Source organism: Triticum urartu, chromosome 2A, assembly GCF_056163025.1.
Source record: "Triticum urartu cultivar PI428250 chromosome 2A, HENAU_Tu73, whole genome shotgun sequence".
NCBI classification, from domain to species: domain Eukaryota; kingdom Viridiplantae; phylum Streptophyta; class Magnoliopsida; order Poales; family Poaceae; genus Triticum; species Triticum urartu.
The window spans coordinates 716479511-716495132 of NC_141874.1; the positions used below are offsets into that span (position 1 = coordinate 716479511).

Consider the following 15622-nt stretch of genomic DNA (forward strand, 5'->3'; position numbering starts at 1 on the left):
GCAGATCATTGTACGCGGTCCACATACTACGCACCGTCGCACACAATTTGTTGAACATGATAGTTTGCCCATGAACACGCACGGTTCTTGAATTTCAATTGTGTGTTATCTCGACTTATCACACGCGTGTTTCGAACGAACTGTGAGCATCATTCTGTACTAGTGAAAGTGTTGTCTTATGACCCAATTAAAGAGTTTGATTTCCCAGCGGCCCCAACAGTGGGGTGTTTACTGATCTGCAACATTCTACAGCTCCTCGTCCTGACGACCGACGGCTGCCATGGATAGCTTTGGACTAGCCAAGCTCTCCAACCAGACCTCGTCGCGGACGGTGGCGTATTCGTCGTCGTTGCGGTGCCACGTCCAGACGGCGCTCGTCTCGTCGACGAGCCTCAGCCGGCCGTGCCCAAAGCTCGCCTCCTGGAACACCGACAGGTGCGCCGACTTGTGATAATCCAGGAACCTTCAGCACAAAAACAAGAATCAAGCTTCAAAATCTAACAAAATACCAAGGAAATCCGCAACAGCAACAGTGAGAGAGATCGATCGATCGATCGCGTACTTGAGAGCAAGCCCTTCTCTGTTGCCGCCGTCGCCGATGGTAATGTACATCGGGCCCCGGCCGTCGGCCTCGTTGTCATAGACCCTCGTCTGTTTCATCGACCAGCCAGAAAATTAGTCCATTGATGGAGCAAGAATGTCGGAACGCAACGAGATGATTAGCTGTAAGAAGGCTATAGCTTACGAATCGCTCGTAGGCGTGGACGTGGCCGGAGAAGACGACGTCGACGCGGGCCTCGTAGAGGAGGCTCTCCATGGCGGCGCGCATCGCCTCGCCCTCCCCCTGGTGGGCCTGGTTGGTGTTGTACCACGGCGCGTGCAGCAGCACCAGCAGCCACGGCGTCCTCCGCCGGTCCACGCCGGCGAGGTCCCGCTCCAGCCACGCGCGCTGCGCCGACCCCTCCTCGAACTCGGCGTAGGACCCCAGCATCACGACGTGCGCCGCGCCGCCGGCCGCGTCGAACGAGTAGTAGAGGTTGGAGGCGGAGCCGCTCTCCTCGTGCGGCATCCGCCACCGCGCGTTGTAGGCGACGAAGGGCGCGAAGCCGACGACGGGGAGCGCCTCCGCCTCGTGGTTGCCCTCCGTCACCATCCACGGCCGCGCGCTCGCCAGCGGCTGCACCAGCCGCCCGAACGAGTCCCACAGCGGCTGCTGCGTGTCCGCGTACGACAGGTCGCCCGGGAGCAGCAGCATGTCGTAGTCCGCGCCGCCGATGTGCGCCAGCGTCGACGCCGTCCACCGGGTCTGGCCCAGGTCGCCGATGACGACGAGCTCCACCGGGAGCGACGCCGGAGGGGTCCGGAGGGTGAGCTCGTCGCCGGCCTTGCCGCACCGGTAGTGGTAGGTCGTGCCGGGCGCCAGCGGGCCGATCGTCACGTGGTGGATCGCGCCGGACTCGTAGAAGAAGTATTTGTACGTCGCGTGGTCGCCCGTCGCCGACGCGGTGTAGTTGCCCCGGGATTCGCCGTACTCCACCACCGACGGCGTGCTCCGGTCGTCAGTGACCCATGAAATCCTCATCTTGTCCCTTCCCACAGTTGAAATGTGCACCTAACGGGTAGCATGTGAAAATGCCGAGAAAAGTAAATACAGTTATATAAAAGAATTGTATCAACACTCCTTAAAACAAAGAACTGTATGAACACTAGGATAAAAAAAACTATGACATACGGGCAAGTCTAGGAAAATATGGAAAAAAATTATACGAGACCAGGTCTCACGGTTAGCAGGTGAGACCCACCCTGATGGATGGGGTAGATGCTTTGTGATTTGTGAATGTCACGTGTCATCCATCAGGATGAGTCTCGCGTGAGACCTGGTCTCATAGAATTCTTTTCCTTTATTGAGGTGTCAGCAGACAACAGTTTTTTGCTATTGGAACTCAGGCTCTAGGAGCCCAGTTTTCCTAAAAAAAATCATAATTTGAAAGTCTCCAAAAAAACATAAGTAAAGATGCATACTACATGTTTTTGTAAAGTCTCATGATAAAATATGTTTTGATGTCTCCTAAAATCCGCGTTGCCTTCCCATCTCAATTTTGTCGCAACTATGGTCGACGATTCACTCCCCTCCTGGTAGGCACTAGGAGAATATCTAGAGCTACTGAATGCCCAGGTGCTACCGTTATACGGGCTGTGGGTCGTCAAATAACCCCTACATGCAACTTTTGTAACTCAATAAGTATCTATGGATGAATTGCACTATTTTGTAACGCCATCTTCTTCCAGAGGAATGAACTCCACAACAGAACTTCGCCCTTGCAAGGACAGACAACCAGGGGAGCAGCAAAGATGAACTTCAAAAATGTTTCTGAGGCTGCTCATAATGGGAGCATACAAGAAATTATCATGCATGCCAACTAGGCAATATTGATGAGACGACGTATAATTAAATGTAGAGAAAGGGGGGTGGGGAGTGTGTTGAGTATCATAATAAGCACTAATATCAGTGAAAAAATAACTCGTTATAGCAAAATAACATCAGCCTTAAAGTCCACTAATAAAAAAGCGTGTTCTATCGCATTATAACATTGCTATTAGCGAGACATTGTACACTCATTGCTCCTCATGCTACACCATGCTATCATCCATGCTACAACGCTGACGTGTGTCACCTGTCACGAATGACAATAGATAAATAGATAAGGCATCTAAGATATTATACTATACAGTAACATATAATGCTTTTCACTGTGAGCAACCTAATAATGCTATTGGGGGTGGTACTGGGGTGGGGTGTAGTTTGGCCGATTTAGACGTCCTAGCACTCTAAGCAGCTGAAAGAGATTTGGCCGATTTAGAAGGCTTGGCGTTGGTTTAGATTAGACTAGCCACAATGGAGAGTAACATACACTAATAACATACACATATCTCTAGACTATATTATTATCTTCATACTGAGTAGTAACTTAAGTGTGGTAACATGCAAAGATTCATTTATTAAGTTATAGACTCATATTGCATTGGGACATGTGATGTTACAGTAACTAGCTAAGTTACTACAACTATCTCTCTCCTCATTAACTTATTGCCACATAAGCAAATTTGTTGAGTTGGACTCGATATTACTGCTGAAGTTACTTCCACTGTAGCTAGTCTTAGGAGTACTTGGCAGCTTCGGAACCCAAGGACCACTTGTGCAGCAGTCGGCAAGCTCAGCCCATGTCGACCAAAACAACATGGACCATTTGTTTATACTTTGTACCAAAAAGCATTTGGGTCCTGTCCTGCCCAAGTTATCAAGACAAATTTTATTCAGTGTTAAATTTTTCTTTGCATCTACTTTTAGGCCCAGAGGTCCTAAATTATATTTCTGTACCATCTACTTTTCTAACTAAATTGTATACTACGGTTGGATGACATCCGCCCGCGGACTTGTAGCAACTCAATCTGAGGTAGCTGCAATCAACCTCATATTACCCGCAAAAAAAAGGAATAAAGAAATTAACCTCAGATTGAGTTGCTACAAGCAATGTCATTGTTATCCATTGTCTAGGGATTATCTGTCTATACTTTTCGCCAAAAAAAGGGATTACCTGTCTATATATAAACAAAAAGCAGAGGATTGGGGGATAAAACAGAGTTGACCAAGCCAGAACGCTTCAGAATTATCGTTTGAAAAATTCTGATAAATCAGCTGCCAGCATCTCTGTGCGGCAAAATGAACAAGAAGCAAGCGGGCTCTTGATAGTTGTTGAGAGTAAAAACTCCCGCGTACCTGCTGAGGATGAGCCGCCGGCTTGTCGTGGGCCGTGAGCACGAGCGGGCTCGGCGGCTGCCGGACGTACTCATCGGCGCGCGCGCAGAGGAACATGAGCGACGCGAGCCCCTGCATGAGCACCCTCCACGAGTTGGCCATGGCCCCCGCGAGGAAGCCCCCGCACCCGAGCGCCGCCCGGTCCATGCCCCGCAGGCACCGCTCGTTCGCCGCCGCGAAGAGGACCCTGGCCACGCCGAGGACGCTGCCGGCGGCGACGTGGTACAAAACGCGGATGAGCGCCGCGGCTACGCGGAATGCCACGCAGATGAAGAGCAGCGCGCGGAGCAGAAAGGCGGTCGGCTTCTTACGCGTGTCGCCGCGTAGCCAGGAGGCGCTCGTCCCCTCCGTCGACATGGCCGTCGACATCGCCGGCCTTGGCTTTAAGTAGCACGAGACCTGGTAGGGTGTCATCGCACGCCATTATGTTAACAGTATTATGAGACGAAGACTTATTGGTGGGCATGTGTTGTGGGCCGAGTAGGTATCGGGTGGGAGTCTATCCGGAGGGAGATGCGACTGCGGTACCTGACATGTGCCGTGGGCGGCTGCGACGGTGGCGGCGGCCACCGGAGAGGAGGCTCGTGCTGGCGATGGCGGTGTGGTGGAGGGGGAGGGAGGGAGGAGATAGGCAGGTTGGGGCTGGCATTGCTGCAGAATTTTCTTTTTCTATGTTCGTGTTCATTTCTGCATTTGTTTGAGCCTCTGTCGCAGCAAATGTCTCTGTTTGGATGGGAGCTGAAAGCAACACGTCAGCTGCTGAAGGGTTGGAGGTTGATGACTCGATGCGGACATGAGGATATTACTAGATGCGGTTTGGGAGGCTGAAACCATGGATGTGAGGTGGCAGAGTATTTGACAAAAAACTATCACATTTCACGTCATCGTCCCAATTTACACCAGATTAATATTAATTTTATGACAAAAAACTATCAAATTGAGTTGACGACCGTTTTTATGATTTTAAACCTGTTTATGATCTGCGGGACCCGCGTGTCAGAGCTGACGTGGCGGAAAAGTCAACTTTGTTTATTTCGACGGTTAGATTGACCGTTATTACAGGTGGGTCCCACATGTCAGCATCTGCCTTTTTCTTCCTCATCCTCTTTCTCTCTCAGGCATTTCAACAAACACTTGGTGTTCGTACCCGCGTGGTGAAACAGAGCATGGGCACGCTCTCAAGGACACGGAGCTCGCCCTACCGTGTCGCCGGTGGCCTTGTCTGCAAGCTTTGCTAGCGCCGTGGCGTTGGCCGCCGCGAGCCTGGTCGCGAGCGCCGCAAGCTCTGGCACGCCGTGCGCGGAGCGGCAGGAGTAGCCTAGTTGGAGGAAGGAGACGGGATCCGCGGTGCGGCACGCGAACCCCAGCCTCAGGCAGCTCGCCAGTGTCTCCTCCCTGCCCTCCATCTCCCCCCGCAATGCCGCGTCGGCCAGCAGGAACGTCTGCTGCCCCTTGTCCTCCCCCGCCGCCCACTGGCAGAGCTCCACGCTCGTCAGCGCGCGCTCGGCCACCAGCTCCAGCAGCACCATGCCGAACGAGTACATGTCCCACTCGGCGCTCGGCTTCGTCGGGTTCTTGGCCGCCTCGGTGCCTGGTAGTGTGCGGCTGCCTCGGCGGAGGAGGAAGGCCCGGCGCCGGCCAACGGGCTCGCCCCTCCTCCTGCTTTGGGCGGCGGCGGCAACAGGTCCGGCAGACTCTTGGCAGACCGCTTGCTCCCGAACTGCCCCGCCGGCTTCATCCTTCTGTCCCCGGTGCCGTGGACCAGCCGGTGGATGCCCAGGTCGGCCAGCAGCGGCTCCATGTCCGCGTCCAGGAGGATGTTGCTGGCCCTCACGTTGTCGTGCATGTACTTCTTGTCGTGGAGGTATGCCAGGCCTCTTGCCACGTCGCGCGCTCCACCCGAGGTTCATCGGCAGGGCGCGACGCCGGAGCTGGACGCGTTGTGGACGCCGGCCGTCGAGAAGAAGACGAGGAGGAGGAGGGCGCGGAGCATAGGATAGGAGGTGCCCATGGGCGGCGTAGGCGAGCACTGGCCTGAGGGCGCCGAAGCCGGCTTCTTTCGCGCGGAGGATGAGGTCTTTGTTATGGACGGACCACTCCGGCAACGGGCTGGGTGGATGCGACGGCGGAGGAGCGGCGACGCCCTGCCCGACCACATGCGTGCTCGAATGATGCACATGAAGTGTTTGTTAAAATGTCAGACATGGAAAGAGGAGGAGGAAGAAGAAGAATGACATGTGGGCCTCACTCGTCATAACGGTCAACATGACAGTCAAAATAAACAGAGTTGACGATTTCCGCCACGTCAGCCCTAACAAACGGGCCCCTTCTGTCATAAACGTGTTTAAATCGTCTAAAATGGCTATTTTATGAAAGTGGTAGTTTTTTGTCATAAAATTAGTATTAAACTGGAGTTTCCAGTCACTTTTTTGAATATGGTAGTTCAGTAAGATGATGACGTGAAATGTGGTAGTTTTTTTATCAAATACTCGAGGTGGCAAGCAATCTAGCCACTTAATCCAGTTTAAGACTTTGGTCGAAGAAGTTTGGAGAATTGCAATGGTTAGTTTTACTTCTAGAACTAGTCTGTGCTTCGAGATCATGTACCTCAAAGACGTTGGGGGGCTGAGGTCCTTCGCATATCGAGGGCACTGCTGCCATCACCACACAGCCCAAACCAAGACACTGAAATTACAAAAACGAGTGGAACACTTTTCGTGTCAAGGAGGAAAGAGAGGAGAGATTTAACAAGCAAGCCAAGCTAAAATCATCTCTATAGAGGATGTAGTAGATGTAAAAATAACTGATTTTTTACGTCATGAAGACACAAAAATGATGCTTCAACGGATGAGTAGATGCAAAACTAAATTACTTGAGTTTTCTCCGTAATGCAAAATAGGGCACCAAGTGATGCAAATTTGCATCACTTAGGTTGCTCAAGCAAATTACGTGCTGCCCCAATTGCCACATGAAATATTTCCACCGCGCGCCCGCTTCTCCACCCAACGACGGCCGCCGCTCGTCCGTCCTCCCCTGAGTCTGCCGCGACCCCAACGTCTCACCCCCGTCAACCCGGAAGGCCTCCGGAGGTCCCGCCGCCGTGCTGTTTTAGATCCGTCGCCGTGCGGAGTTTGGCCGATTCGGCTGTTGGCTGGAGCGTCGACACCGTGACGGCTACTGGTGCTCGTTGTTGTCGTCCGGCGTAGGTCGTCTTGCCGCCGGAGTTACCGCAGGCAGGTGCGCAATCGTCGCAAACGAGCCGAGCGGCCGCTGCTTCGGTCGGTGTCGCCTCGTTGAAATTACGGGCAGCCCCCGACACGCATGCGTCAACGAGGTGGAGGAGAGGCCTCTGTGACCGGCACGGCTCCCATCTTCTAATATTGATGATGATTTATTTTATGATTTTTTAGATGATTTATGATTTTAAGATGATTCTTGATTTATTTGAGATGATTTTGATGTTATTTGGTTCAAATATGTATGAAGTTGTGGAGCCGGTCCGTTAGTGCAAATACTATTTTACATCATTTGTTGGAGTTTATGATTTTTTATGATGATATAAAAAAACATTTTTTGGTGATGCAATTTTTACTTGAAGCATAACGTGGTGATGTGGGCAATGCTCAAAGATCACATGAGCAAGATCCGATTACGTATGAGTAACAATCATCGATAATAGGAGCCTCAAAACTGTAGATAGACAGCGTGAAACTCCTCTTGTAGGAGTATCACCTCGCTTCTCGGCAAGAAAATGAAAGAGTTAAATCTCGGTTAATTATGCTGGGCCGTTGATCTCGGGTTACTTGGGCCCACTGCCTATTATCGAAAGGAGAAGTGAGTGAACGACTCCGCCGTCGGCATTTGGCGGACTCGGAGTGAGGGGCAAGGTCTCAACGACGCAAGTCACCGTCGTCCTCCGCCTCCTGCCCGCCGTTGCTCGCCCGCGCCGCTGTCCTCAGACCTCAGTCCCGGCCTCGCGCAGTCGACCAGCCGGTCCCCGTCGTCCCTCATCCCCTCCCCCTTCGCAGATATCTGGGTGTGGCATCTGCCACTCAGGACTCAGGAGGCGACGCGCGCGCACCAGGTGTTCGGAGAAATGCGGCTCTGAAGCGTTTTCTCCTCCCTCTGGCCTCAGCGAGAGACGACACATCGTCAAGAATGACCTTTGGGTCTGTCATCGAGAGGAGCGTGGCGCGGCCACTCATGAGGCTGGTCACCATGGGCGGGCGGTGCGCCCATCCTGCAGCACCTCCACCCTGGAGGAAAGGCTACTGCACCGCACCAGCGATAACTGGTGCATCGTCAATGATGGCACGGCTCCGCCCACCATTGTCATGGGTGTCTCTGGGTAATGTCCTCGCGGTGCCTCCAGTATGTTGCCTTTGTTCCTGCGTACCTAGTGTGGTTGTTCATATGGGTTTTCGTGCTAACAGGAAGGTCTCTGAGCTCGTTGAGATACAGCCGGTGCTTTGAGATCATGTGCCGGTGGTAAGGCGGTTCAGTGGAGGTGGCACTGTCATTGTTGATCAGGGGACACTATTCATCACCTTCGTATGCAACAAGACTGATGTCGCTGGGTTGCAGCCGTTTCCTCGCGACATGCCAGCTGTATGGTAAAGTGTTTCATGTATTCAGCGAATTTCATCTCTGTGAAAATGGTATGTCCAATTAGCAGAGTATTTCATCACTTGCCACTTTAATTTTACAATGGAGTTGTTTTATTTTAGTCGATGAAACATTATCATTATTCCTAATCAGGCCTTTGATTATGCATTTGCGTCTACCATTTATATAGCGGTGTGCACTCACTATTCTTGAATTCCTGTACTGAACTTACTCAATCTTTCATCTTCTTTTTCCTCTATATTTTATTTTATTGTTTGTATTAAGGTCTCGAAATGTCTCAGGGTATCCCAGTGGGCATGTTTTGAATTTTGACTAGTTGCATCCCAAATCTGGAATCTACTAAACTGATCCATGTAGTCTGCGACTTTACATAGATTGATTAAAACTAATCCATGGAATCACATATGACATTTTATTTTTGAAAAGAGGGTTTTCCATCCGATTTCATTTGTCAGAAACCACCAAGTCTTTCAACTACTCCCTCCGTTCCTAAATATTTGTCTTTTTAGAGATTTCATATAGACTACCACATACGGATGTATATAGACATATTTTAGAGTGTAGATTCACTCATTTCGCTCCGTATGTAGTCACTTGTTAAAATCTGTAGAAAGACAAATATTTAGGAACGGAGGGAGTAGTACTAAACAGAAAACAAAAGACAGCACTCACTAGATATCCTAGAGCATCTAACCAGCTACAAGCTGAACATGGAATGAAATCCACTTGGGACTTCAGATCACCATCAGCAGATGCCCAGGAAGATAAAAAGCAATGTTTGAGACGCTGCTTATACTAATACAGTCAACCAACTAACAAGCCACAGAAAGAGTGAAAAGCAAAGCACATTTTTAACCAGCCATGACATTGAGCACAGCCATCTAAGACCGCAAATAACCAAGAGGAGCTGCTCCAACAGGGTCTTCGCACATGTTGACTTTCTTCAAATCTTCACCCTATCCGGAGCACACCAAAACGCCAGTCTTGGACTGCACGAAAGACTACATTTGCTCTCTGCTCTAGCATTCCTACCACCCACTTCAGCTTTCTTTGATTTTCCTGCTTTTTCTGCAAATGGTTCAATTATTTAGCCATCTGGCAATCATGTAGCTGAAAGCACTGAGTTGAGTAGTTCATACTTGTTTACCACCACCTTTTGGCGGCAGGTCTGGCATTGCTCAAAAGTCAAAACACCATGCAAAATTTAGTGCCAGCAAACAGCATTTCTCCCCAGGAATCGGCTTATTTCTGTCGAAACCCTGGCCGGTTAGCTTTGATCCCCAAGTGGTAGAATGACCGTTGAGTAAATCCCAGTCTTGCATATGTATGATGGCATTGTTATTACTTTTGTGATGACGGGCTGATCTGGGAAATTTCTGTTCTAATGAAAATAGGTGTTGATTTTAGAAAGTCAGAAACAGTGTCACTCGTTCAGTAATGGCCATCTCCAAACTAAATGCATAACTTATTTTTCAGGTGAGAAACCACACAGATTTCCCGTGCCGCGTACGGGTACATGCCATCACGGTCAGTCTTGACCGAGGGGATAACCGCGGCCCTTGGAGACCACTTTACGGTCCAACACACAGAGCTAGAAACAGCGCTGTCCGACCACGATGCCTTCTACGAAGGTGCTAACGCCGCAGGACTTACAAGACATCATCTCCAAAGAGTCCCCCACAGCACAGAGGGTTCACGGATGGCCACGGTGATGAAGATAACTGCTTGTTTTTGTGACATATGGCGATTTTTATGCCGCATGATGAACTCTAGCTTAGAGTTTAGGCGACACTCACTGCTGTCACGTGATGTAGACAAATCAATCAATCAATCAATCGGAAGTTGTAATTCCAATATTTTTGGCAGCCTTGATTAGGCTGTTGCCTGGTGAAAGTTGGTGATTCAAGACTCTGGGAACATGCTTGGTTGGCACGCCTGCGTCAATTAGTTTGGACCGGAGGGAGTATTTTTTTAAAAGAAAAACGCATTAGGTGGATGGATCCATGGTCCATTACCGGAAGGAAAAGTGAAGATTGCGAAGAAATATACGTACCCTCTAGTGCCGCATCCGAATCAGAGTGACCTCACCCTCTGCCGACCCAGACATTGTTGACTCTGGGGATCCGAAAGACGTATGGATTTCATCGACGTTTGGTCGTCGTGTTCACGGCCGGATCCACGGTCGCAGTCCTCTGTCACTCTCGTGGCGTCATGGCTCCTCCGAGTCTCAACCCCAAGCATGTTCGTCAGCCGGTACGCCGTACGTGCGCGCGCTTCTTTTTCGTCGCCCGCTAGCTGCCGCCCCGAGTCCGAGGGGAAAGTCAGATCGCCCAGCACGCCGCGTGATGCCGACTGCCCCGTCGTCCGCCCGTGCATGCAGGGATTGGACGGCGACTTCACACCCCCTGCTTGTGACTGACTGACTGACAGATAGGTCCTGTTCGATCTCTTCGTCCGTGTGTGGTATCCAGAATATACACCGGTCAAGGCACGTACAAGACTGCGACGGGCTCATCGAGCAGCTAGCCCATCTAATCAACGGTTTTATCACATTTGTGATCCTACGCTTGCTAGCTCCAACATTTTGTTTATTAAAAAGATCCAAAATTATTATAGAAGTTCATTAAATTTACTCTTTTGTGTCAAAAAAACATCTTATATTAAGTTACGGATAAAATACAAAGCACCTCAAATATAATAAAAATTACAGCGAGACCATTATACGACCGAACGGCCACCACCGCCACCAGAACGAGCCGCTATCGCCGCTCCTCTACAGGATTCGGCTTGACGTTGTCGATAACAACCGGGAAGTCTTTGTGCACGTATCCTAAGGACCAGTGACCCGTAGCTGCAGTCGTCTTTGCACCCTTGCATAAATTTGAAGCAACTGACACTAAATCTCATCGTCGCACATGCATGACTAGAAACCCTAGCCTCGCTGCCCCAAGTAGACGATAACAATCTACGCCGGAGCTCCATCAACCATATCCAGATGGACGAACTCAAGGAGGATCAGAGCGCTAAAGACAAACTCCGTGAAGAAGCATCAACATCCGCCCGAGCCCGCACTTGCTCGGACTAAAGAAAACCTAACCTAAACTAGTTCCCAAAGTGCAGGCATCGGGGTTTCCCACCCGTCACCGGTCACCAAGCTACGGACAGAAAGGAGACGAATTTACATGCTTGCCGACGAAGCCTAGAGAGGAGAGTTTGGCTTATCCACCGAGGGGAAGGCTAGCACCAGCATTTCGACTAAACCAATACACACCACCTCTATCATGTTGTTTTCTCACTACAGCAAACTTGTGCTCTGGTCTTCTTCCCTAATACGACAATGAAACATTGGTTCGACAGCTCGCCTTCCAAGGGGTGTGCCACCCACGTTGTTGTGAGCGATTTTTAGGTTGTCACAGGGTAATTTCAAATCGTACAAGTTTGGTCTTCTAGTATAGTTTTTATTACCGACATTTCTTTTTCGGGTAGTTAGTTTTTATAACTGGAATCAATGAAAACGAACGTTTGCATACAAAAAACGAATACGTTCCCCTTCTTCTTTTCTCGAGAGTAGACATTCCCCTTCTTATTTTGTGCAACCAGCAGATTTGTATCATGGGTGTAAAAATATACTTCATTCGTCCCATAATATAAGAACGTTTTTGACATTATATTAGTGTTAAAAACGCTCTTATATCATGAGACGGAGCTACTATGTTGAAAAAACAGATCAGAGCCATCACGCACGCACACACGCGACAAGAACTGAGACATGATTCCCCACATGATCGTTGATCCAAGGGCATGCACGCAACGCACACCACCGATCTCCGCCCATTTTACCGGGAAGCAATAATGGTGCCAGCAGGGTGGTCGATCTGGTCTACCAATTTCCATGCTGTGGAGTGTGGATGACAGTCATGCTGCCTCGGCGATCCATGGCCGTCAAGTCTCCAATCAACTGTGCGCGTGCGCGTCGCGGCTCGTTGTGTCACACTCCCGGCCGCCCGGCCACGATCGACGTCGCCGTCGTCGCCGCCGCAGTAATTGAACAGGCAGCAGCGCTCATTACGAGCGACGCCGACGCCGTAGTAATCGTACGTAGCGTACGTGCTCCCACCCACACGTGGAGTGGCGTACGTGCCGATCCATCGATCCGGCGGTGAACCGCGCGCACGGGCGCACGACATTCCGTCCCGGCCGGCCGCCAGCTCCACGTACGTCCGATCGCGCCTCGGCGCACGTAACGTGCCCGGCGACGGCTACGCGCATCCGCATCACTGTTCGCACTTCAACGACGTGGCGCTCAAAAGGGAGATCCCAACCGCCCGGGCTGAGCTTTCGCGATAAAAACACACGGCGAGGGGGCGCGGTCGCTGAGTCACGTCGAGAGCGACGTGCCGTGCGTGCTGGGTCGGATCGGCGATTTGACGCCGGCACAGTGCTCCGGTTAGCGACACTGGGCATCGGACGACACGCATCCTATGCTAGCTAGCTTTCTTGTCTCTCGCACCAACAGAAAATTGATCTCTCTTTTCTCTTTTCATTGTGAGATGCGACATTGAACTTTTGATGCAGCGAAAAATGGAAAAAGGTTGGATCGAGGATTTCGACTGATTTTTAGGGAGATGTTGACGACGGGCCGGCCGGGCTTGATCTTTTTTTCGCCGGAGTTGAGCTGGGCTGAGCTGAGAGCGGAGTGGAGCTGCAGAGGTATGGCTTAATTACACCTGTGGTTCACCGGGCGTGGCTGGCTAGCTAGTTCACCGCGCCCCCGCATTGCTTGATCCTTCGGGTCGTCGACTTGGCCGGGATGATCCGGATCCTCTTCGCCACACGGCAGAAGTCCCTGCGACACAACGGGCAAAAACCAACGACACGAGAATTCGGTAAGGAAATCAATGTCACAAGTGAACCGGTGTTCAAGTGTGAGGATTACTTACTTCCAGTTGAGGTCGCCGGCGAGGAGGAGGTCGTCCTCCATGTCCTCGTACGCCACGACGTGCCCGGGGACGGCATTGGAGAGGTCGAGCCCGTCGTCGTCGCCCTCGGCCGCGTCGTCCACGAACATGCGGCGGAGGGCGCCCGCGAGGCTGCGGTACCCGGTGTGGCCGCTGAGGTGGATGCGGTGGCAGATGCAGCGCCCGTCCAGGACCACGGTGACCGGCGGCACCACGCCCGCCGCCAGCGCGTCCTCCTCCCCTTGCCCTTGCTGCATCGACAGCCGCAGCAGCTTCCGCTGCTGGTCCGACGCCGGCGTCGCCGGGGGCCGCCGCTTGGCGTGCCGCTCGAAGCTGGAGCTGCTCGGCCCCGCGCCGCTGCCGCTGCCGCTGCCACTGCCGCCGCCGCTCATCATGGCCGGAACGGAACTGATCTTCGTTGGACTCGGTCGAACTCGCGGGCCGGCCGGCGGCCGGGGTTTGTGGTGGGCGGTTGCGTGTGGGGTTTAGTGGACTGGTCTTGATTGTCAGTTGTGTTCTTTTGCGGCGAAGTGCGGGAGGATTTATAGGCGGCCAAGCCGGCGATGGATGGATGATGGGACTGAGACTGAGCTCTAGCTACTAGCTAGGGTTGCAACTTCCTCCATTTAACAATTCACCGAAATATTCCTACACGTAAAAACGCTTTCACGTACGACTTTGTGCGACCAGCGAGCGCTGGCTGCCGTGCACCGGTGTATAACACCAACACCATGCCTAACAAATTCCTAGAACCTCTAGTAGAATAGCTCGTGCAAGCATTTGGCGCCACACGTTCTCAGAAGCACCAGTTCTACACGTGTTAGTTAACTCTGATACGTACCATGCATGATGAAGGGCAACTGGTACAAACAGCGAAACCCATGGAAAGAGCTGACATGGAAATCCTCCTAACAGCTTGATGAAATCGCCAAAGTGCCAGTGGGGTTGCTTGCGAGGTGAGAAAAGGAGAGCGACGACGGTACACACAAACACACACATATATATACACATCGTTATCTTGCGGAGCAACCCGAGGCACGGAGACATAAACAAGGCGCAGATCGGGCACAGCTTGGTGCTGTTGCTGGGCATAGATGGTCGTGTGCTCGCCCGGGGAGCGGAGCCCGGCCGCGCGCGCGTGCACGCGAGGGTTGAATAGTGGGAGCGGCGGACGCGGGGGTTTGTTCTCACGATCCGTGAGAAGCGACGTGGTTGCCGATCGGCCTGCTCGGCGTTTGACCCTCCGCCGGTCGCTCGGTCCTGCTGCCATGCATCTCGCCGCCATGCACGGCGCCCACCGTGCCATGCCACCACTACCCCCGTAGGGTACGTGGTCGTGTGCCCCCGGCCGTATCGTAGCGGCCGCGTTGGTTGGTTTGTTGGTTGATTGCTCGTGATCTCTCGCTCCGGCGCCCGGCCGGTACGTACGTGCCGGTGCATGCATGTGTGATAATGTGACATGGAAGCATGTTTTTTTTTTGTTTCTTTGCGGGGTGTGATATGGAAGCATGTGTGAGTAGTAACACCCGGCTTAATGACGGGGCAGAACGGCAGCTAGATGGATGGATGGTGGACGATGCTATTAGTGCGCACCGACAGTTAAGCGGAGTGATTCTGTTGCATGCCTAGTGGTACGTACGTGGTCTTTGTTTGGTGGAACAGTGCGGGGTAATAATGGAGCCTGACGCGCGTGTTTCTCTGCCTTGAGCTATTTTGTCCGCCCGGGACGACGAGGTGCTGTTCATGGGTAGCAGGGGGCAGGAGTTAAGCCATAGCTGCTCGGTTTCATCATTTATGCCTGTGCATGTGGACATGGACGCATGTAGACGTAGGAGGAGGAATGATGAGTGGTACGTACGTCCCTGCACTGCATGCATGGATGATGGATCGGATCCGGCGAGCGGCGTGCCTGCATGCCGCCTTGCCGGGGCTGCAGTGTACAGGCAGTGCCGAGTACGCACAGTGCGCGTGCACGTACGCCTGCGTGCACTGTGCGGAGACAGCTTAATTTGTTCCGCGCAAGCATCGGGAGGAAGACGCCGATCGAGCCGAGGGGCCGTGTCTTCGGTGATCTATGGCCCTTCTTCCGCTGTTTGTAGGTATGTACGTGTGGCCGCCCTTAGAGCATCTTCAACAGTATATTGCTGACCCGGTCTCTCAAACGCCCGAGAACGATCAAACACCCTTATTTTGCTGCGTCCGCAGTCATGTACCTCATATT

The 15622-nt window shown here is 52.1% G+C and overlaps 3 protein-coding genes and 1 long non-coding RNA gene across 6 annotated transcripts; 1 reads left to right on the forward strand and 3 right to left on the reverse strand.

Annotated features, from left to right (window-relative positions):
• Positions 1-46: 46 nt before the first annotated feature.
• LOC125539990 (purple acid phosphatase 22-like) lies at positions 47-4503 on the reverse strand. 3 transcript variants are annotated; one of them, XM_048703548.2, is made up of 6 exons: positions 4346-4503; positions 4129-4216; positions 3779-4022; positions 746-1612; positions 563-651; positions 47-463 (listed from the first exon to the last, which is right to left on the reverse strand). In XM_048703548.2, exons 1-6 carry the CDS (start codon positions 4500-4502, stop codon positions 247-249), a joined length of 1662 nt encoding a protein of 553 aa, XP_048559505.1. In that variant the 5' UTR covers position 4503; the 3' UTR covers positions 47-246. The 3 variants fall into 3 exon arrangements, with proteins under 3 accessions (XP_048559505.1, XP_048559521.1, XP_048559506.1); XM_048703564.2 differs by having other exon boundaries at positions 3779-4216; positions 4346-4478; XM_048703549.2 differs by having other exon boundaries at positions 3779-4428.
• A 492-nt stretch (positions 4504-4995) lies between these two features.
• Positions 4996-5663, reverse strand: LOC147987074 (putative LRR receptor-like serine/threonine-protein kinase At4g37250). The gene is made up of 2 exons (XM_087542265.1): positions 5524-5663; positions 4996-5476 (listed from the first exon to the last, which is right to left on the reverse strand). Exons 1-2 carry the CDS (start codon positions 5661-5663, stop codon positions 4996-4998), a joined length of 621 nt encoding a protein of 206 aa, XP_087398391.1.
• A 1891-nt stretch (positions 5664-7554) lies between these two features.
• LOC125539993 (uncharacterized) lies at positions 7555-10372 on the forward strand. The gene is made up of 2 exons (XR_015617548.1): positions 7555-8165; positions 8251-10372. It is a non-coding gene; the product is annotated as an uncharacterized LOC125539993 (long non-coding RNA).
• Positions 10373-12963: 2591 nt separating this feature from the next.
• IAA33 (indole-3-acetic acid inducible 33) lies at positions 12964-13982 on the reverse strand. The gene is made up of 2 exons (XM_048703552.2): positions 13384-13982; positions 12964-13289 (listed from the first exon to the last, which is right to left on the reverse strand). Exons 1-2 carry the CDS (start codon positions 13794-13796, stop codon positions 13199-13201), a joined length of 504 nt encoding a protein of 167 aa, XP_048559509.1. The 5' UTR covers positions 13797-13982; the 3' UTR covers positions 12964-13198.
• Positions 13983-15622: the final 1640 nt, after the last annotated feature.